The 21,902-nt window shown below is 40.2% G+C and overlaps 1 protein-coding gene across 1 annotated transcript in view; it reads right to left on the bottom strand.

Annotated features, from left to right (window-relative positions):
• Positions 1-3,319: 3,319 nt before the first annotated feature.
• Pgr (progesterone receptor) overlaps positions 3,320-21,902 on the bottom strand; it is a 57,559-nt gene continuing 38,976 nt past the window's right edge. The window contains exons 5-9 of the mRNA XM_023709483.1: positions 19,643-19,936; positions 9,908-10,052; positions 7,831-7,961; positions 6,075-6,232; positions 3,320-3,518 (exon numbers count right to left, since the gene is read on the bottom strand). Of these exons, the coding sequence (XP_023565251.1) occupies positions 3,363-3,518; positions 6,075-6,232; positions 7,831-7,961; positions 9,908-10,052; positions 19,643-19,936 (884 nt within the window). The 3' untranslated portion in view covers positions 3,320-3,362. The remainder of the gene's footprint in view (positions 3,519-6,074; positions 6,233-7,830; positions 7,962-9,907; positions 10,053-19,642; positions 19,937-21,902) is intronic.

Genomic DNA, 21,902 nt, shown 5'->3' with positions numbered 1-21,902 from the left:
TTTAAAAGGACTATGACATGGGATTGGGTTTGGACTTTTGGACACACTTAACATTCTTATAATTATGCCAAATCCTTTCACAGAAGTAATTTTCCCTTAATTATTCTGCATGGGATATATTAAAAATACTGTTATTAAGAGGATATTTGTGGGAAAATAACTGCTTTTTCAACAAACAAATGTACATACTGATTAGTGCAAATAAATTACTGATCCCTGATTATATTAAGAAATTATTTAATATTAACTTTTAAAAATTTGTTTTTATGAACATTTGTATTTAAAAAATTCTATGTAAACAGTACTTTACACCTATTAAATCTCAGGAACAAAAATTTATATTTTTGACAAATACTTGTCAGACACTGTGATTTATACCTGACACTGGACTCTACCTTTTTTGAATTATAGTATTTCATCCGCTCCAAATTCTCAAGAAGCTTATCAGCATGTTTTATATGCAAATATAAGATATTCAATCAATATCTGAATGAAATTAGAAATGAGGAAAACTTTATATTCAGGTTTGAAGTGCAAAACAATTCAATGCTACTTAAATACAAGCAACAGTTATATCTGTGGGATTTTTTTATAGGGAAGGAAGTAATATTCTGTGAATGCAGTTTGAAGACATGCCACAAAACAAAAGTATTGTCCTTAGTACATACAAAATGTACTCTTACATTAGTCAATAAAAAGTGAAATCTCACAAAGTAGTGGAAAGGATGAAAAATTTTGAGGTGCCGAAGAGAAGTGAAATGGAGGTAGGTCGTGAGAAAGGAGACGCGGGAAAAGCGCTGGGTCATGGGAACAAGTCCACTCAGCAGTGAAACCCGAGAGTGACAGAGGCGCAGGTAACAGAAGACCCAGAACTGGTCATCCAGCTCTCTGCCGACAAAACGCTAGCGCTCCGTCGCAAAGAGGTTCTCAGACTTGCAGAGGAGCGAGAAGCCTAAAGTATGTGACTCTGTGGTTCAGAGGGTACAAGATGGCAGGAGAACCGAGGGGAAAGCAAACCACCCTGAAGACTTGAGAAGATTAGAAATGTTATCTGGCTGCGTCTTGGGGGCTTATAAAGACACGAGGTGTAGGATATCAACAGAGAAAATTCTGGAAGCAAAGTTAATGCTACAAGATTGTCACGGCTGGAACATGGGAGGAGTATATCAAGTGCACTCACTGGTTGAAATATGATTGTGAAGGATGGAATCCAAGGAGGTTTTAAGGTAATGATTTTTTTTAAAACCCTCTTTGAAATTCCAACATGCAGCTACGAGTAACTGAAAACCAGTGAGCGTTTTTCACAGAGGACGTAGTATAATTAAATTCCCTTTTGGAAGATAGTTGTGGCCCTGAAGAGTGAAGAGAGAAGTCTGTATGTATGAAGACTGACGAAGCAAATACCAGCGAAGAATAGAATGTATTCCACATATATTATAGAAAAAGACATTTGCATAGAGACAGTGAGAAAGCAGCCGTTCTATTTTAATATGCAGAGTATTTGAAATGTGTGGGTTAAACTTTCCTTGACTGTTATAAGCATGTTAGATTACCTATTAGATTTGACAGTAGATCTAATCAACCTGAGCCAAGAGACCTGGTTAGAGTATATTTTAGTCTCTAATTGTCTCTAACGTGGATCCATTATTTATAGATACTCTATAGCTAACTTAATTTTTAAATTGGAAAATGTATTTTTAAATTTATGCTAACAGAATTATGCTAGTTTTTTATCACATGAAACCACTGTTCCATGTTTTGAGGGCCCCACGTGTTAAGAATATTTTTGTTCTATCCTTTGATAAGCTTCAGATATTTATCAGTTAAAATAAGTGGGTAATTAAAATGCATTAAGAAAACAGAAATTGCCAATTAGAATTTTTCTACATTGCTTGCAAAGTTTAATCTTATTATTACCTATTGATAGCGCAATCTCTTCTGTAAGATAGCAATGTGTCTACTTTAGAAGAAACTTAGAAAAACTTGAGGATACTAGTTTCTCTGAGCTGTTAAATTGTTAAATACTACACACACATGCTCACACACACACACACACACACACACACAGAGTCTAAAATTAGTATTTATGAAAAATCTCAATAATTTACTCTGATTGAATTTTATTAGTGGTAAAAATTTCATGGGTATATATTTTTTCTTCTGCTTTAAAAGAGATGTCCAGTGATTTATTTCAGAAAAGAACACTCACCTCTCTTCCAAAGGAATATCTGCAGTTAAAATAACGATGTGCATGAACTAATCTAGTTCCCGTGCTCAGTTGTGCTCTACCAGCCAGCATCTGGCATTTTTGGAAACGGGTCAGAGGCACTCGGAAATTCCACCTGAGATCTGGCTACTCCTGAAGCTCACATTTTTGATCAGACACACAAAAAGTTTCAACCTGAGTCATCTACTTAGCTTCACTAAAAGAACATCATCATCCCTGCGGAGCTCTGGAAAAACAAATAGTACCCCCATCTTTTCTTTGGTTTGAGAAAATGCTAAAAAGCTCCGACCAACAAAAGCATTTGACAGGGCAAAGGTACTATTACACCACTTTGAAAGGTGAGGCATCTGAACCGAGAAGGCTGATTTTCCACCTGCCAGGGATGGAAAGGAGGTCCCAGGATCTTTTGCTTTTTATTTCTATTCGAAGCTCTTTATTTGAGCATAACCCCTCATAAAGGTTAAAAAGAAAAAAAAGAAACCTACAAAGTTCCCACTACTGTGGTCTTAGTGATATTGTTGCATATTAAACTGTCTTTATGGATCAATCTGTGTTTCAAATTTGGGAAATAACCATTATAAGGCCTGTTTTACCTATCAGTTATTTCAGTGGTTTAAAAGTCTGGACCTATATATTTTGCATTAAAAATTCTGACAACTTGGCTAAGGTTGTGAATTTTCAGAGTAATGTTTAACTTTTGCCTACCATTTTAAAGGTTCATTTCGAAAATTATAAAAACAAAGAGGAATTACCCAGTAGTAACACATATAATTGCTTTTTGTTATTATATATGAGTTCTTTCTCCTCTAAAGTACATTGGTTAGATGCAACGGTTAAGATCCTCACCTAGAGTGGCATGAAATAATATGGATAAGACAGTGCCTACTTCAAGTCTTAGTACTTTGGCATTTTTGTAAACTCAGATAAAATATAAGTACACAAAACACTTTAAACATTCTACTTATGCTTTACAAGGGAAAATCAGACTCACATTTCCTCACAAATTTACATTGCATGATATGTTATAAAGGTAAGGCTTTCAGAAGAATTTTATAAAAACTAGAAACCTCATCAGCCTAGCCACCACAAAAATACAAACCACGAAATTTAATGTTTTGAAAGAAACTTATGACATTCACTTTTTATGAAAGAGAAGGGGCTTCACCATCCCTGCCAGGATCTTGGGCAGCTGCGCAGCAATGACTTCAGACATCATTTCTGGAAATTCAACAGCCAGGGCCCGGGACTGAATAAACGTGTTCAAGCAGTACAGATGAAGCTGTTTGACGAGCTTTTGGTTTAGCAGGCAGAAAGGAAGCATGTGAGAGAAACGATAAATACACGTGCCATTCTAATGCAACTTATTTTTCTAACAACAGAAATACCAATTTTTTTCTTAAATGTATTTAGTACAGGGTCTACAGGGTCTCACTATAGAGCTCAGACTTGCAGTGATCCACCTGTGTCCAGCCTCCCAAGCGCTGGGATTACAGGCGCGCACCACCACGCCCAGGCTCAGCTGCCATCTCAGTGCGCCCCCGGGGGCAGGGCCGGCACGGCAGGCCAGGGATCGAACTCGGTCCCTGTGCTTGCCTAAGCAGATGCCTTAGTCCGCTGAGCTATCTGGCCAGTCTTTACAGAGATTTTTTTTCTTACCAAAATGAAAATAACTCTTGCTACTCTAAAATAATGTAATATATTTTATACTCCTATGAACATTCTGATAATATGAAAAAAATTACAAAATAAACGCTGTTGGTGTCCCCACAAGATCAACAAGGTAAATATTTTTGTTGTATTTTGGGTAGTTTTTGTATATATACATAGGTGTACACAAGTTTATATGCAAAATTATATACATACCATTTCAAAATGCAGTTATTTCATAATCAATAATTCAACACAATTAATTTTATTCTAATTTTAGTAAACTGATTTAACTGTATAATTTAAGAAGTTAAATGGTACTCTAAAATTTATGATATAAACAGCAACATCAGCAGCACCAAGATCTATCAGCCCTCCAAAATGTCTTCCTATTATTATTCCAGCTTTCCAGATATGACTTCAGTATCTTTAGCTTGTCTTTTGACATTTATCACTATTTTTCTTTTCTTTTCTTTTTTTGTGGAGTCAGGGATTGAACTCAGGCCCTTGCGCTTGCCAGGGAAGCACTTACTCCACTGAGCCATCTCCCTGGCCCTTATCACTATTTCTAATAAATTCTGTCTTCTAATTTTGACATTGATTGAGGACTGGAGAACAGGAGTGAGCTCCCTTCTCACACCGTACATGCTCCCCTTGATGAGCTTCTCTTCTTTTATTCTCTATAGAGTTATATTTTAATCTTTTGTGTGACTGTAATCAATATCCAATATTGTACAAATTTGTGTTGTTGCTGTCTGGATTAAGCTTTTTTATATATACAACTTGTATTTATTCTGCAAGATAATGGCTTGCACTGTTTCTGATTTGTTTTCTGTGTATGTATCACAAAGTCAAATTCCCCGAGAGAATTGTGAGACAGCACCTCATGCAGATACGTGTGCCAGAAGCTCCTAGTTCTATTTCTTCCTGAGCCTTGTAGTAAAATTATGATTCTGTGCAGTGACTGTTGGGACCTCACCTTGTGCCTCTCTTGGTCGGGTCTACTTCTTCCTTGGCTCCTTGTGTTTGGCTTTGTTTGATGGCTTTGCTAAGTATGTAGACTACTCTGGGAAACTTTTCTTTCCCCTCAAAGTTCTGAAGGCACCATCCCATTGCCCTCTGAGTTCTGGTGCTGCTACAGAAAAATCTAGTGGCATTCTGATTGCTGACACTGTACGTGCCCTACTTCTTGCACAACTTGTATAATAATGTATCTTGGTGCAATTGCGCAGTGCCTGTGCCTTTACAGTTAGAAACAAATATCCTTGAGTTCTGTCACCCTTTATTGCTACAGAGTCATCTTCCTGATTCTCTGTTCCTTCTTAATGGAAGTTGTTTTCTTGAATGGTGGAACTGTCTCAATTAATCCTTTAAAAGCGGGGTCCCTTCTACTTTTCCATGTTCTACTTTTAGCCATCTTCTCTCCCAGGGGTTCCTTTATGTTTTCCTCTTATCTCCTGTATTTAATTATGTGCAAGTCTCTTATTGCTAAACACCCCCTTTGGACTACCCTCCGCCCTCCTTTCCTGGATGTACTAGCTTTACTTCTCTGAGCATCTTAGTTCCTTCTGTTCTCCGTGCTGCTGCCTCTGCCTGCGAGCTGCTTGTCTGTGCTTATTTTTCCCATTTCAGCGCCTACGCTCCAGGAGCCCAGCATCTGGCAACCTCTTCCTGCTCAGGACGCAGCCCTTAAAAGTTGACCTGAGGAGTGAAGAGCTTTTTTATGCCTTCTCTGTCATTTTAATGTGGTTTCTAAACAAAGCAGCCATAAAGCTCGGATTCAGTGTCTTGAGTAACCACATGTATCTTGTTTTATTAACCTAGTTCTAATGTTGGGCTTTTCTGGATTATTTACAACAGCAGAGAGGAAAAAAATAGAAATAACTAAAAGACTTAAATTCTACCTAATTCCTTCTTCATCCAAAGCGCTGCATCTCACTTTTCACATCCATACTTTTCCCATATGTATAAACAGTTTTTCTAACACTAATGAAAGGACACCTGAGCGCTCCATGTTGAAAATAAAATTGCACTATGTGAACGCTTAGTAGCGCGATAGACATTTAAAATTCAAGCACAAATACAAATTTGAAGAAACAGTATCACTGAAAATTCTTATTCAACATGTAAAAAGCTAGAGAAACTTGAAGAATAATCATTTACATTAAATAATCATTGGTTCTGGAAAGCCCATACTCACATCATGCAAGCTGTCAAGAAGCTTCGTGAGCTGGTAGAAGCGCTGTGAGCTGGAAACAACTCCCTTCTGCCTCAGGCCGATGGCCTTGGCGAGCTCCCGGATGTAGCTGGCTCTCATCTCATCGAACTGGCTTTGACTCCGCAGCCCTTCGAGAGGAACTACAAGGAGACGATCATGCGGCTATTACACAGACACTAACAGTCTCAATCCAGGTCTCTGACTAGTGATTTCTTCTGATGTGTAATTCACCATAAAACACCGTACACAGGAAAAGGTGCTGATGGTAATGACAGGAGATGGAAATTTATCACAGGGGAGGAATATACGAATAACAAGGTACACCGAGGAAGGGTGCAGCTTAACTGGGCACTGCGCCAATCAGCGATGCGTTTAGCTCAGCATTTACTCGGAAAAACACCCGCGTGACCCCTGGCCCCGTCTCCTACGCTGGTGGGATTTGGATTAGGGTTTCTGCACTTTGGGTATTTCTTTTCTCTTTTATAAACTCTGATTTCTTTATAGAGTTGTCTCATTTTCATACAAATCTCTAACATTTTCACTGCGATTATTATTCTTAACTAATATATCTTCTTGCTGTTGTCATTTTAGTATTGCTTCACTAAATGTTCTAATAATTCCCTGTTAATATGAGAAAAAGGTCTCAGTATCTGAATATTTCTTTTATATCCAAACACTCCATGTTTCATTCAAATAACTTTTTCATGGATTATCTTTTAGAGGTACGCAAAAATGCCACATTCAAATAACACTTTTATTTCCCACTTGCTAGGAGTGGCAGCTCTCATTTCTGCTTCCTAATTACTGTACTGGTTAGCATTTACAGAACACAAGCGGGGGCGGACAGTCATGTTTTATTTTTACTTTATAAGAGTGCCACTAAGTTCCTACTATGGTGCTACTTAGTAATTCAGGTATTCACCTCTGAAATCTTTCATTTCTCTATTCAGATTTTAGGCATACATGCTAACTTTATAATGTATTGTCGATCTTACCACTATTTTTTTTCCTAAAACTTTGAGATCCATCTGTTGCCAGTTAGCATACCCTGGCTGGTTTCCCCAGCAGGCCCACTACTAACCCCGTTTCCTCGTTTACCTTTGCTTTGGCTGCCCCAAAGATTAGTGCAAACTAATCTCAAGCTTTGGGGAACTACTTGCCCTTCTCTGCAGCCAGATCCAGATTCCCAAAGAAAAATCACAGAGCCTCTTAATCTTGTAGGACTACACATTCGTGATCTTGGTCTTAGCAAAATTTCTATTAAAAAAGCACATTTAGTGTGAAGGAAACTATGTATGCCCAGCAGTGAGAAAAAAAAAATCTTCAATTCTCTGTTTCCTGCACCATAATCAGACTTTGGCTTCCTCTTGGAAAAGACAGCCACGTACACACACCAGGAAGATAATTCTTTGGTTCTAAGTTCTCAAGTTTCTCACTTTTTAAGTAAAGTACCAAATTAGGTGACCATGAAAAAGAATTTAAGCATATTTTACCTAAAATCAACTGGCTAGTCTATTTTAGTGTCATAAGTAGGTAAAAAATGAGAAAGCAAGTCACTCGTTCATGTTGCTGCTAACACCGGGCATCTCTTCTCGGCAGCTGCGATCCAAGACCTACACCTCATCGATGCTCTACGATCGCATTACTTGAGGCTTCATGAGTGACAGCACTTGAGGGCCCTTCCTGGCCACCAGGAAGGAACAGGGAGCCCTCCTGTTCCGACTGGGCGCACACTCACTCGTGTTCAGGAGCAGCAGCACTTTCATGCAGAGGAACTCCTCCTCGCTGACCTGCAGCTTCACGAACTCCTGCGGGATCTGCCACATGGTCAGGCATAAGGAGTAGAACGACGATTCTTTCATCCTCTGTCTTGTTCCACACATGAGCACAGAAGAAAGAGCGATGGGAAGAAAAGCCTTAGCCAATTTATGTCATGCACCATGGAACACGATTTTAGAAATGATTTCTCATATTACTGAGTATATTTAATAAACAAACTGGCTACTGGAATTTTAAACATCTTTAAACTTTTTCTAGTAGGCACTTTTGGGGCAGTATTCAAAGCAGAATCCAGGGCATTGGCCCTGAGCTGCACCCCGCCTTTTGTTTTGAGAGGGGTCTTGCTAAATCTCCGCACTCCCAGGCTGAGCTCAAATCCGTGCTCCTTCGTCTCCAGCTCCCAGAAGGCGGGGTTGCAGGTGCGTGCTACCCTGCCCAGCTCTGGCAGTAACGTTTTGAGGATGGGAAAATAAATAATTTTGAAATTATAAAATGTTAAATATAAACTAAGCAATATTGTTTTTCCCTTTCATTATCATCATCTTAAATACCTAACCCAAGAAAAAGGCAGAAAAATCACAGGAGTGGAAAATGTGAATGGAGGCATGCTTAGAAATTCTTTCTTACTGAAATTTTTGCCATGAAAACATAAATGCGTAGGGCCAGCCAAAAAATCCCATAGCTCAGTGGATTAAGCTCCTGAAAGCAGGCTCAGGGGCCCGGGGTACAATCCCTAGGCCTGCCGTACTGGCCTTGCCCTGCAGTGCGGTGACAGGCAATTGAGACTGGGCGTGGAGGTGCGCGCCTGTAATCCCAGCTCTTGGGAGGCGGATCACTACGGGTCCGAACTAGTAGTGAGATCTTGAACATCCTATAGACACTTTCCTAAAATACAAAAAAAAAAAAAAAAGAAAAAAGAAAAAGAAAGAAAAGAAAAGAGAGAGAAAATAAAAGCGCACACTCATGTACGGACGGGCACACACGAGTGCATCTGATGTTGGGTTGCCATTAGATGGGAGAATTACTTCAGCACAAAATCATCACGTTCGGACCTTTTCTAGGGGAAATGGATGGCAATATAGGAAACAGAAGAGCGGAAACGCGACGTTAGCAGGCCCTAAATAACTGATAAGACTAAAAATAGATGTCAACGATAGAGAAGTCAAGGTATTTTCTCAGCCAAGGCCGTTTCGCAGTGTCCACTTTAGGAAAAAGGCCCCCCAGGAGCAGTGAGCAGAAGGCTAGACTCCGACTCCGGAGAGCTACAGCTAGCCTCAGACTCCTGGGCAGCCTGTCCGGCTCTCCTGAGCATGCTTCCTGATCTGTAAATCAGATTATGATTCTTTGCCTATTTTAACAGGTTGTCAGGAAATGAAATACATGAAAATTGTGGACCTTGAAGACTTGAAACAAGCATAAGTTATTAATTTAAATCACTCTAAGCATTCACTTATGAATATTATGAAAGATTATGAAATGTTTCGTATTTATTTAAATGTCATTTTGTCTTATGCCAAAAATTAATTATTTAAATATAACAAGGCAAATTGAAACATCATCTTTCAATTTTTTAAATAAATGACTAGTCTAGTTTTTCTTATAGGACCACAGATAGTATTTTTATTTTTCAGAGGTAAGTCAATACTTTCAAATAAAAATATTTGTAATTCATTTTATTACCTTCAGTAGAATTAAGATAGAAAACTTTATAAACCTAAATATTTAATTTTGCCTTTAATTAGATTTATTGACACAATTTTGAAGAACTTAATAAATACAAGGCAATAATATATATTGAAATTAAAGTAAAAAGTCCTAAATACCAAAATTACTGATCAAAATGATCCCGTCTTATTAAGATTGTCATTTCATGCCATCATTTCAAGTGGATTCAAGTCATTCTGAGGGATCTTCCGGCACATTCTATTATTTAGGATATTAAATATATATATGACCATTTATTGAAATATAATACTCAAAATTGTCCTACATACTCATTCCTGATAATAGTAATAAGAAGAAGGGCTTCTGCTTACTCGTTGAGGATGAGGTCGGGTGCGAAGTACAGCATCTGCCCGCTGACGTGCTTGTAGGACCGCCAGCCCAGCGCGAAGACCATGAGGCTCATCCAGGAGTACTGGATGAGCGTGATCTGGTCATCGATGTGCAGGCTGCGAAAGCCTGCGAAGCATGTAGAAATGGTCACAAGATCTTGCTTTGAAAACGTTAAAAGAAGTACACAGAAATATAAAAACAGACCTAAGCAGGGTAATGTTTTCGATCTCAGTATTTTTTACCCTAAAATTCAGGAAACATGAGCAAATAATATAGATGGAAATGGAAAAAGGCAACAATTCTGAGAGTGATTTACAGTTGATCACTGAATTTGGCATCTCTGAGAACGTGCTGGCCGAATGGGCCATCTGTCACTCATCCAGACAATGCCTCCGGAGGTTCAGGGCACGATGCCCGGCACTACCCTAGAATGTTGGGTTATAAAGACACGAAAGTCCAAACCCTGCCCTCAGAAGAAGCTCAGAGCAGAACAGAGTCTGGTGCATGAGGCATGTGAGCAGAGGGTCAAAGGGGTACAGCAGTGAGCTGCAAAGCAGGTGACAAAAAGCTTCCTAAAAGAGAAAGAAAGTGTTTGGGTGGAGCATGTTCCATTTGTTGAGGAACCTCAATCTTACAGAATTTAAATAAATAGGTTTTAGTTTGCAAAAGCACTGCTTTCAATTGTGCTTCATCTAATTTTCCTTTAACAACACCTGCTTGGAGGTGTAAGCAGGGGTCAGATTATAGAAGGTCTCAGGTGTTAAATGCAATGGAAGGCATGCAGCCTGCTGGGGTTACAGGTGGGTCCTTGGCACCCAGGCAAAGGCACTAGCAGGGCAGTATGCCCTGGAGGTCAGGAAGGCACTGCCCAAGGCCAGGCGAGAGGACAAAAGCTAGAAACAAGTCAGCATGCAAGAATTAAGAGGAGGGAGTTCTCAGAGAAATATTTACACACAAGTGAGAAGGACTTAGCAGCTAACTGGAGGAAGTTAGTTACTGTAGATTAGTAGCTAACGGCAGGAAGAAGGACTCGAACATGTTTTCCAGTATCTTTTCCCCGAATGCTCTAGTAGTAATAGCATTGCTAAGATAAAATGCTTTAAAGGAAGAGTAACACGCTCAGGAGAAAAGTGTCTATTTTGGACATAATTGAGGGTCCTCGGAAGCATCTAGTATCAAATGGGCATATGAGCAAGGAGGGCTGGGGAGACGTCTGGGCCAGAAACACAAGGATGTAATTTAGCTGCAACTGACTGTAGTCAAAACAAGGACAGGAGGTGAAGTCTGCTAATGAAGCCTGAGAGATGGAAATGTGGGTATAGACTATTGTAAACCAGTATCTTAAAGCTCTTTAAATTTTTAAAAGTAAAAATCCATTGAAACACACTTGCATAGCTTAATTCGTAAATGAAATCAAAGCAAAACTTCATTCGTTGGCCACCAAGGGCGGAAGACACCTGCCCCTGACTACACGAGATGCGCAGAGACAGCAGCAGAGCGCAAGCCGCCTCCTCCCTCCCTCCTCGTGGTCCTGCCCTCCGAGGTCAGCAGGAGCACTGCTGCTCTGCTCTTGGGGCCCAGAACATCTCCAGTGCGCACAGCTCGGCGCCACAGGGGTCCCCCTGCGGGGGTGGGGAGAGAAGGCAGTTTGGGTCCTCCCTTCCACCCTCCCTCCCTCCCTCCCTCTCTCTCCGCATGCACAGATCTCTACTGGGTGCCGTCTGGTGACACCAGATGTCCAACTGTCACACCAAGGGAGCTGACGACTGCCCTGCTGACCCGGGCTCATGAATCACGCCGCAGCAGGGCTGCAGCAAGGTCAGTGGGGCACGCAGATACAGGTAGATGCTCTCGGAATGGGGGTGCCCTGGGGTGGGGGGTCCAGTGGATGCATTTGTACTGCTGCCCCCCAACTTAGTTTCTGCCCATTTTCCACATTTGTCCTCTGATTTCTGTTCGGTGGCTCCTGGGTGTCCTTTAGTATTTTTATGTTTTTCTTTCACTTTTATTTGATAGCTACGTTTAAATTTTTTAAATATAATTAACATAGTTTTTTTGTTTTGTTTTAGGCATCTAAGACTTCTGACTTACTCAGGTGCAGAAAGACTAACCATCTAAGACAAAAGTGGCTGGGAGATCTCAGTGGCATAAGCATCTGCCCGGCAAGGGCAAGGTCCTGAGTTCAATCCCCAGTACCCACCACCCAAAGAAAACCTGGCTTGTAATTTTCATCACTTTCTTTATTTTCATAAGCCTTAAATACACTGTTATGTGCATATCTAACCTAGCCTCCTCTCAGAAAAGAATCATGAGTCTTAACACAGTACGCCTAGAATATAAACACTATGCATCAACTGACTAACATTCTTTTTAAATGCATTCAGTACAGGGTATCGCTACGCAGCTTGAGCTCAGTGCTCCTCCTGTTTCAGCCTCCCCAGCACTGGGATCACAGGCGTGCGCCCCTGCCCAGTCTCAGTCACCGGCTCAGCGTGCCTCCCTAGGGGCGGGGCTGGCCCAGCACGTGGTGCTAGGATCGAACCCTGGTCCTGCGCTTGCCTAAGCAGGCACTTAGTCCACTGAGCAATGTTTTCAAAAATGAGTAGTTCTTTGGTAGATTTAAAATAATTTATTTGATAAAAGATCGATGAATTTGCTTTTTTAAAAGGAATTTTTTTAAAGGAAGGCACATGCTTTGCTGTCTACTGTTGGCCATTCTCGTCACGTTAGAATGTGCTCTGAAGATCTGATTCCAGTCCTCACCGTCTCCTTACTGAAGGCCACTCTGGGCTTGTCACTTTTATGTCGCTGCACCTACATTTCCTCATAAATGAGAAAATTACAGGCATGAGAACCAACTCAATTACTTGCCATAAACTCATTTGGGATCATCATGCATATCACAAAGCAAAATAAAAGCTGTATTATCAGTCTATCAAGTGCTAAGTCTGAGAGAAAATCTCTAATTTTAAAATAGAATGAGACTGAAATTATATGCCATTTCATATTACAGAACTTATCTAATGCAACTAAGGTATAAATGTTAGAAATGGCAATAAATTCAAAAGATAAATACTCTCTGTGGGATATGTATTTCCCAGAGTATGGGTTTCATATATATAACTTGAGAGAGAGAGACAGAGACAGAGACAGAGACAGAGACAGAGACAGAGACAGACAGAGACAGAGAGAGATAGTGAGACAGAGGGACAGAGAGAGACAGAGACAGAGAGACAGAGAGACAGAGACAGAGAGACAGAGACAGAGAGAGAGACAGAGAGAGAGACAGAGAGAGACAAAGAGAGAGAGAGAGACAGAGACAGAGAGAGAGACAGAGAGACAGAGACAGAGAGAGACAGAGACAGAGAGACAGAGACAGAGACAAAGAGAGAGAGAGACAGAGACAGAGACAGAGAGAGAGAAACGCCTTGTAAAAAGTCAATTCGTTAGCTATATTAAAACAGTAACACCCAGTACCCAAGAAAATAAACTCCTGGAACACTTTTATATTCTCCATATTTTTTCATACTCACTTTTATAACTTTCTGAAGAAAATACTTAAATATTTGAGGCAATTGTTTTTCTACTTCTACTTTATGGTTACCCATGACTAGTTTTATAAAAATTCTACAAATTTATAAAATAAGCCATTTGTTTATTTTTTTTTGAAGAAAAAATGATTCTGTTTACATTTAAATTTACTTTTCCCTCATGGTTTCTTTCTTTTTCCTTTTTTTTTTTTTTTTTAACCAGGGATTGAACTCAGAACCTTGCGCTTACCAGGCACGTCCTTGTGCTGCTGAGCTTCTCCTGGCCCCTCATGTTCATTTTTATCTGTTTGATTTTTCTGTTTTGTTTTTAAATTCTGGGATTATTAATGACTTGAAATAAATGAATGCTTTTATTGGAAGATAAAAGGCAAAGTTTATCTAAATATCTTAAAATTTATCCAATTACCAATACTTAAAACGGGAAAGATATTTCTATTTAACAGACTGGAACTCAGAAAGTAACCTCTCGCTATTTCACCATTTGGAAGGCTTGCCTGGGATAAATGCCCAATGCTGACTTGAAGTAAAACCTTTTCTACATCAACTAAAATATCCCATTATTTTATACTGAAACAAATATGAGAACACACAGATTTAATTCCAAATGGTGACAATGACCATGTAAAGTTTGAGATGATAATCAAAATGGAAAACCGAGAGAAGTGATGAATGCACACTAATTATGTTTAACAATAGTATAAAAATATACCTGGCTTTTAAATAACCTGATAATTCATAAAAAAAAGTTCAAGTTATAGGCTGCCCATTTTTTTAACTCTTAAAAAAATTAAAAGAAACAATACAGTACAGAGATGGCCTGTATTACCTACTAGATTTCTCTGACATTGCTTCGGGAGTTCTGATAAAATAGGTTCAGTTACAAAAACTTCAGTTTAAAAAACACATGCTCTTTCACATAACTGAAAGGGCTAATGCAAAACAAAGGCAGAGGATTATTTATCCAAACACCTTCTGACACAAAACAGGAACTTCCACACACAAATGCAAACTCCACAGAGGACGAAGACGCTTCAACGCGATGTGAGCAATCACCAGCATGCTGGATGACTCCAAAGGCAGCGTAGTTCTGGGCAGACCAGTTTCACTCTTTACATTTCTAATGTGTGTTTTTTTTGTTTTTTGCGGAACCGGGGATTGAACTCAGATCCTTGTGTTTGCCAGTCAAGCGCTTATCCTACTGAGCCATCTCCCTGGCCCTCTTTACATTTCTAAAAGTTCTTTTTAAACACCTAATTGATAGGAAGCACTACGGTTTCCACTAAGCACAAAGATTACACAGATGCTGTTTCTGCCTTTATAATCTGGTGAGTCAGACATAAAAGTAGAAAAGGATTCTAATCCACAGTGTCATTGTCTTTGTTGACAAATGTGAGGGAGACATCGAAGAGAGGGTTCCTTTACCTAGTCTGGAAGGTGCAGGGAAATCTGTGTAGGGGAAACGTCAGATGAGAGTCCTGATGGCTAGTACGGGGCCAGCCAGGAGAACAGGTGGGACAAGAGAAGGGCCTCCAGGTAGGAAAACAAAACATGGCGGAAGGAGGAAAGAAATGCAGCAAGGAGCATTGTGGGAAGCAGACTCAGAGTTTCTTGAAGACAGGACTCATGAGAGCTAACGTGCAAATTCAAGGGCAGATCACAGAGAGGCCTTCGGTACGAGGGCTGTGGAGTTTACACCTGAATTCTGAAAAGCAGAGGAGAAGACATCATTTGCTGTAATTGTTCCAAGAGGATGATGATTGGGGCAGAATCAAGGGCTGTTTGGGGGCTAAAATCTAGGTACAAAATGATTACCGCTAAACTAAGTGAGGATGGCATTAGCAGTGGAAGTCGTACGTACAACAAGTGACACATTTAATAAAGAGCTCACAGAATTTGACAACTAGCCTAGCAATGAAGAAGAAAGTGAGCCCACAATGATGCCAGAGATTCTGGAGAGGTATCATGCCAAGATCCAGAAAAAAGAGGTTAGACTTCATGAGAAGATGGTCACGTTGCCTTGGAAGTTCGTCTAGGTGGAGTCTAGAACTTCGACAGCACTCAGGCTGCGCCAAACGTATGGGATGCATGGAAGAACAAGCATACCTGGAGTTAGGACGTAGCTTGTTGACAGCCCTTTGTGTAGGTGAAGCATTGTGAGGGCTGAAAATTTTGTTGAATATTTTGTCATCCGACAAAAATATTCAACATGGGCAACAGTGATTTCAGTGGAATAAGGTGTTAGAAAAGTTGTTTCTGTAAGTCTTCCCAAAAGCCTTTAATCAAAGCCTAATTTTAGTCCTAGTAGACCCTTGCCATGTCTTCTCACTTTTTGCAAAGCAATAATTTGATTTACTCATTTCACTTAGGAAGTAAAAATCTTTTGTCATGACATGCTGACTGACTGACCCGGATGTTCTGGCATGCATCAAAGCCAGAACATGAAGTAAAGCGTTGCTCCTGCCTGCCCATGTGGGCCACTGCAAGTCACGTGGTTAAGACCAAGAGGAAGGCATGCACTCAAAAACGCAACGTTCAAAATGTCAAAGCAGGGGGGCCAAGGAGATGGCTCAGTAGAATAAGTGCTTGTCTGCCAAGCACAAGGGCCTGAGTTCAATCCCCAGTTCCGCCACAAAAAAAGTCAAAGCAGTGATATTAATAGATATTTCACCAAAGAAATTGAAGCATCAAGACAAAACGTGCGAAAGGGAATTGTTGCTCCCAGTCTTCCCTGGTAGCTTAATTCTGCTACCGTTTATGCACAGGATGAAAAGTGCTTAAGATGAAATGAATTCAAAATGTGCTTATGGATTTAATGTCTAAAAACTGCTGACTTTTAAAGCTCTGCCGGGTGCGCCTGTAACTCCTGCCTCCGGCCTCGCTTCTCCCTCCTCACCCCACTTTGTGTTCCCTGGCTGGGCATTCTGGCACCTAGGTAACGCAGCCCACAGAAGGCATGTCCTTCCTGCAGAACTATCTGAGGCTTCAGAGGCACAAATACGTTTTCTCACTTAGCAGCTAAAAACCCCTTTTTGTTACTATTCTATGAGGTTAGCAATGTGACGCAAGTTCTGATGTTCCTGAGGGACTCCCACATCTGGACAGGACCTGCTGCCTCCCGCTGGCCTGGCCCATCCATCGCCAAATGAAGCTGGAGCAGTCCTTTCCTCACAGCCTAGACCACACTCTTCCTTCTACTTGGAGCATTTCTTCTTGCCATCAAGACCCAAGTCCTGCTCCTCATATTTCTAGCCCCAATGCTCACTGTGCCTCTGCCCCACCTTCTTTATATTTGTATCTCATACCACGTTCACACAGAGCTTGGCATTTATTTCTCTCACTGGCTCAAAAGTTATTTAATAAAGGAAATATGTGTTGTTAAAATTTTGAATTTCAAGGAGATTATGGGGCCAAAAAGGAAAGTGATTGATGATGTAGACTGTGTCTAAGGAGAGTCACATGGAGAGAAAACATTCTCTCAGGCTTTCACAGAGAGCACATTGGCCAAGCAATGGCCGTGACTCATCCACATGGCTGACACTGACAAAGGTTCTACAGTCTGAGATACAGGATCTCAGGATAAATCCTGAGGGGACTTCACTGACATTATCAGACCCAAAAGCTACAACTCTTGCTGCACAGGTCCTGCTTTACCTTGGTCTTAACCATCCAGCAGAAAAGTATAAAAACAAAGTATAAGAAGTAAAGCCATGCTGTTATGTTGAGCTGTAGGGGACTCAGGTCAACAATTTCTGACATTGCCAGTGAAGCGGAAGACCCAATACTATTATGGACTACTGAACTCTTTTGGATTATTTTGCTGAGTTAACACACCTATAATACTCAAATAATGGAACTTAACAAAAAAAAAGGGTATACAGATGAATGTCCATTTTGTATCTGTGTATTCAAAATGGTTAGGATAGATATATAGTTACATTCTCTTAATGAATAGAGGGATTTGTTCTAATGGTGTTTGTAGATAGGATATCATGTCCGCATCTTGTACAGCACTTAACCACTAGGAAGAATATATGCAATGTGTTAATTATTGAAACTGTCCTACCAATTTGATTTGAAACTGTCTCACTGCTATTTGTTTATCAATAAAATTATGGGAAAATGGTAAAAAAATTTTTTTGAATTTCACAGATATTGTGTTGTTCTAAACTCCACATATTGCTTACTGAAGCTACAGGTAAAAGTCAATATAAAATCACTTATACACAAATGCTGTACATCTGTGCACTGTATCCTAAGCAACGATTTGTAAGCATTCTGTCAGGAAGATAGAGTCTCTTGCAAGTCTCTATTCCATAAAAAATTTTTTTTAAATATACAGGGAAGTGAGACAAACTGAAATTATTGTAACTGGTCAAAAATAATGAAAATGTACAGAGAGATAAGAGAACAAGCCCCGAGTAGGCACCGAGCCCGCCGAGCACCTGCGGCCCTAGGCCGAGGGCCCCGTGTGCGCTGTCACTACTGCTATATGATCCTTCTGCATCAGCTCTTACCCCAACTTCCCCCATAGACTTTCCTATTGGAAAGGAATGACTTGGTAAGTCCAGCAAAGGATGCTTATTTGTACTGTAAAGCACATCATACTCTGTCCCAGTATAAGGGCTACTTTAATCAAAGTATCTGTCACTCATTAGCATTACCACATCTAAGTGACTGGATAAAGTAAACTTCTCCAGTGTGTGGAACTAGTAACCACACGCTAGTATATCTTGTACCAAAATGCCTTTACGCCATGAATCTAGCTTTCTGGATCCCTTTCCTAACACTGCTATTTTTGGGGAAGGTATATACTAGGCATCTAATGAGTGAATCAGTAAATAAAAACTAACATTGTTTAAAGTTGACTGAAACCAGTTTGGATTATCAACTGATACAAGAGCATAAACATGTCCGTGTGGGCCCTCAGAAGCTAAGAGGGTCGCTTGCGTTTGTTGACCACGTTCATCATTCAACCAGCAGTGCTACATCCAAAGGCAGGCTCTGCAACAGGGCTTAAAAAGACCGCAGGCCACACGATACCTCACTAGCCCCAATACTTCACTTGTTGATGGCTAATGGCAACAGTACATGTAATGCCAGTGTTGCTATACATAAATTATACTTCTGAACAATAATTGCTTATTTTCTACATTTGTCAGCTAATGCAAGAATTTTTTTGAACATAAAACTGCAAAGAAAAGAAATATAACCTCTATCAAAAATCATACCTGAATAGAAAAATTAAAATATACATTTTATATAATAATTTTACCAACACTATCAGCACATTTCGCTTAGTAGAGGACCCACTATTAATTCTTATTAGGTATTGGAAAAATACATTGGTCTAGAGAAGTATGCAGATATTACTGGTGTGACGAGAATGTCATCTTTGAGAAACGCTTCCTGTTTCTAATCATGACATTAGCGCCTCCACACACGTGCGCTGCACACCTTCTTTCTGGTCTGCAGTCTACGACGGAACCAAGGGAGAGCTGTGCCCCTGTGCTTGCGACACTCGGCTTCTGTGGAGCTACGCAGAGGGGACGGGCTGGGGGACAAAGCGACCGCAGAGCCTTCCTGGGGATACCACCTCAGGCCTCCGTGCTGCCGAGCTCTCGCCCCTCATTTGGCTAGTAATTAGAGGAAACAGTGACTGGAGGCTACTTTCTCTATGTCCAAATAACTTTTTTGTTTAGAATTTTTTTCTGCAGATGACCTTAGATGCCTTACTAATCTCGGAATTTTGACTCATTACATGAGACGATACTTTGAATTTTATTTTTGAGCAATTAACGTTGCTTCAACTAAGTTTTAGAATAAACGCCACATTTTAAAGAAATTGTCAATATGTCTTTCTCTGAAGTACTGTTACATCTGTGGATGGACACACATTTGCTAGTTCTTAACTGTTTTATGTACGTTAAGTCTTGATTTAAGATCAATACTCAGGGCTAGGGATATAGCTCAGCCGCATAAGTGCCTGCCTGGCAAGCACAAGGTCCTGTGTTCGATCCTTAGTACCACAGGAAAAAAAAAAAAAAAAGATCAAACTCGATGGGTTCTCTGCTTCTTTTGCATCCCCACAGAACACACGAGGGTCACTAACAAACTGTCCAACAATCTACTATGATCTCTGCTGAGCACTGCTCTGAGAGTCTTTACCTGGCAGGGACTTGGACCACTTGACTACAGATAGCAGCTGCCTCTCGCCCAGCTGATTGAGACTGGTCAGCAGAGAGCTGGAGGTGTCGGGCTTGGTGTTGTCATGTCCTGCGTAGACGACGTCCGGTTCAATACTCAACAGCAGGTTGATGAGTGGGGGGACCAACTGTATTTCTTGGCTTGGTGAGAAGGTGATTCTTTGGCTTTCATTTGGAACGCCCACCGGCTGTGGCAGAGCAACACCGTCGAGTGCTCTCATGACTCTGACTTTATTGAACTTCTTAAACTTTCGACCTACAGTAAGGAAAAAAGAAAAGTTCACGTAAATATGTAGGAACTAAACATCCCAGCAGTGTATTATTTTTCCAAAATCTTAAGAATCGCACCATTATAGATTTTAGCATCAGTCCAACAACTTCTGACATTGCCAGTCCTATGGATAACCCACTGCTGTTATGGACTACTGGACTATATTGGATTATTTTGCTGAACTCACACACCTACAATATTTAAATGGCAAGGGAATACCCATCTCTGATAAAACTAAACAAAAAAGGGGATGCAAATGAAGGACCATTTTGTATCTGTATATACAAAATAGTATGGGCCAGGGAGATGGCTCAGTGGACTAAGCACTTCCCTGGCAAGCGCAAGGGCCTGAATTCAATCCCCAGTTCCACACACACACAAAAAAAGACCCAAAATAGGATAGATATACAGCTACTTTCTCTTAATTCAGTGAGAAGAAAGATTTGTATTAATAGTGTTTGGACAGGGTATCATGTCTGGATCTTGCACTATGAATAACTACTATGAATTAGCTATTGAAACTGTCCTACTAACCAGTTTTGAAACTGTCTCATTGCTATTTGATTCTCAATAAAATTAATAAAAAAATTTCGGTGTAAAAATAAAAAGGGCATCAGTTTAATAAAATGAAATAAAATCTAACTCTTAGGTCTCAGATTTGGAAGAAGTAATCAGCAGTCACCAGATGTGTGGTGTAGGTAATTACACAAGGATCCACCAGGGGGCGGTGCAGCTTTGCATGAAAAAGACAAGTTGTTTTAGTAGAGACGACCAAGACCACGCATTCTAGATTTCAGCACCAGACTAATGAAATGAAATAAAATCCAACTTTCAGGCCTCAGATTTCTATCAAGTACTAACGTGAGCATTCATCCGGTTGGTGTGGTGTGGGTAATTACATCAGGATCCACCAGAGGCCGTGGCGCTACGTAAGAAATACACAATTTGCTTGTAGTAGACTCATTTCAGTATTGATTGATCTTCCTACAGGACTGCTTCTAAAAGCGAAAACTGCATGCGGCCTACTTTAATTGAAATATGATTTAAAATATGTATAATGACTATTGACTCTTTGCAACTTTAATCTTTTAAAGAATCTGTTAAAAGATATTCATATATGTGCAAACCCTCCACAGTCTTTGATACAGTATCAGCAGGTTCAGAGATCCTCTGAAACCATTCCAGGACTATTATGGGATCTAAGGAAAAAATTTAAGAGCATCTTCTTAAAAAATTTATAAATACTTTACGGAAGTTGCTAATAAAGAAAAAAAAATAAACCTAACAGCTGCATAGATACAGGGGAAAGAAGAGAAAGGCGGCTTCCGTACAAGATGCCTCCAGCGCTCTCAGAGCTTACCCTGCCACTCGCAGATGATGCGAACGTTCCCCAGCCTTGCAAAATTTCAGAACAATCAGCTGACAGCCTCCAGGCTGGCCTTGAGCTCCCAGTGATCCTCCTGCCTCAGCCCTACACCAGCCCTGGAGATGGTACTTTTGACCACAGCTTCTTAACCCACTCCCCACCAAAGATAAACTCACTGAAGCAGATTCGAAGCATCACTAATAATCTAAATTTTAGTTTAATGTTGCTTTGGAATAAAAAAAAAGATAAAGCACCAATTTGCTATATTACTTCATCTGGGGAAAAGATGTTATTAGAACTCCGAGTGACTCACTGATTTGTCAGCAGTAACCATAACAATAAACATTTTATATTACTTTTAAATTCATATTTATTATGCTCCTGAAGCTGTTTTGAGGACTGAGGATGTAAAAATGCATAGGATAAGCCTCCTGTTCTCACCCTGACATGCAGAATCTGAAAATGAAGCCAGGAAAGTAGAAGGGATACTATTGTTAGACAAGAACATAGAAATAAGGGGGAAAGGAGGGAGGCATAAAAGAGGATAATAGGTTATATATATAACATATATTATATATACAATTT

The sequence above is a fragment of the Octodon degus genome, unplaced genomic scaffold (assembly GCF_000260255.1).
Source record: "Octodon degus isolate 3935 unplaced genomic scaffold, OctDeg1.0 scaffold00012, whole genome shotgun sequence".
NCBI lineage: Eukaryota > Metazoa > Chordata > Mammalia > Rodentia > Octodontidae > Octodon > Octodon degus.
Note: the sequence above shows the minus strand (reverse complement) of the source record. Positions and strands in the feature narration are given on the sequence as shown.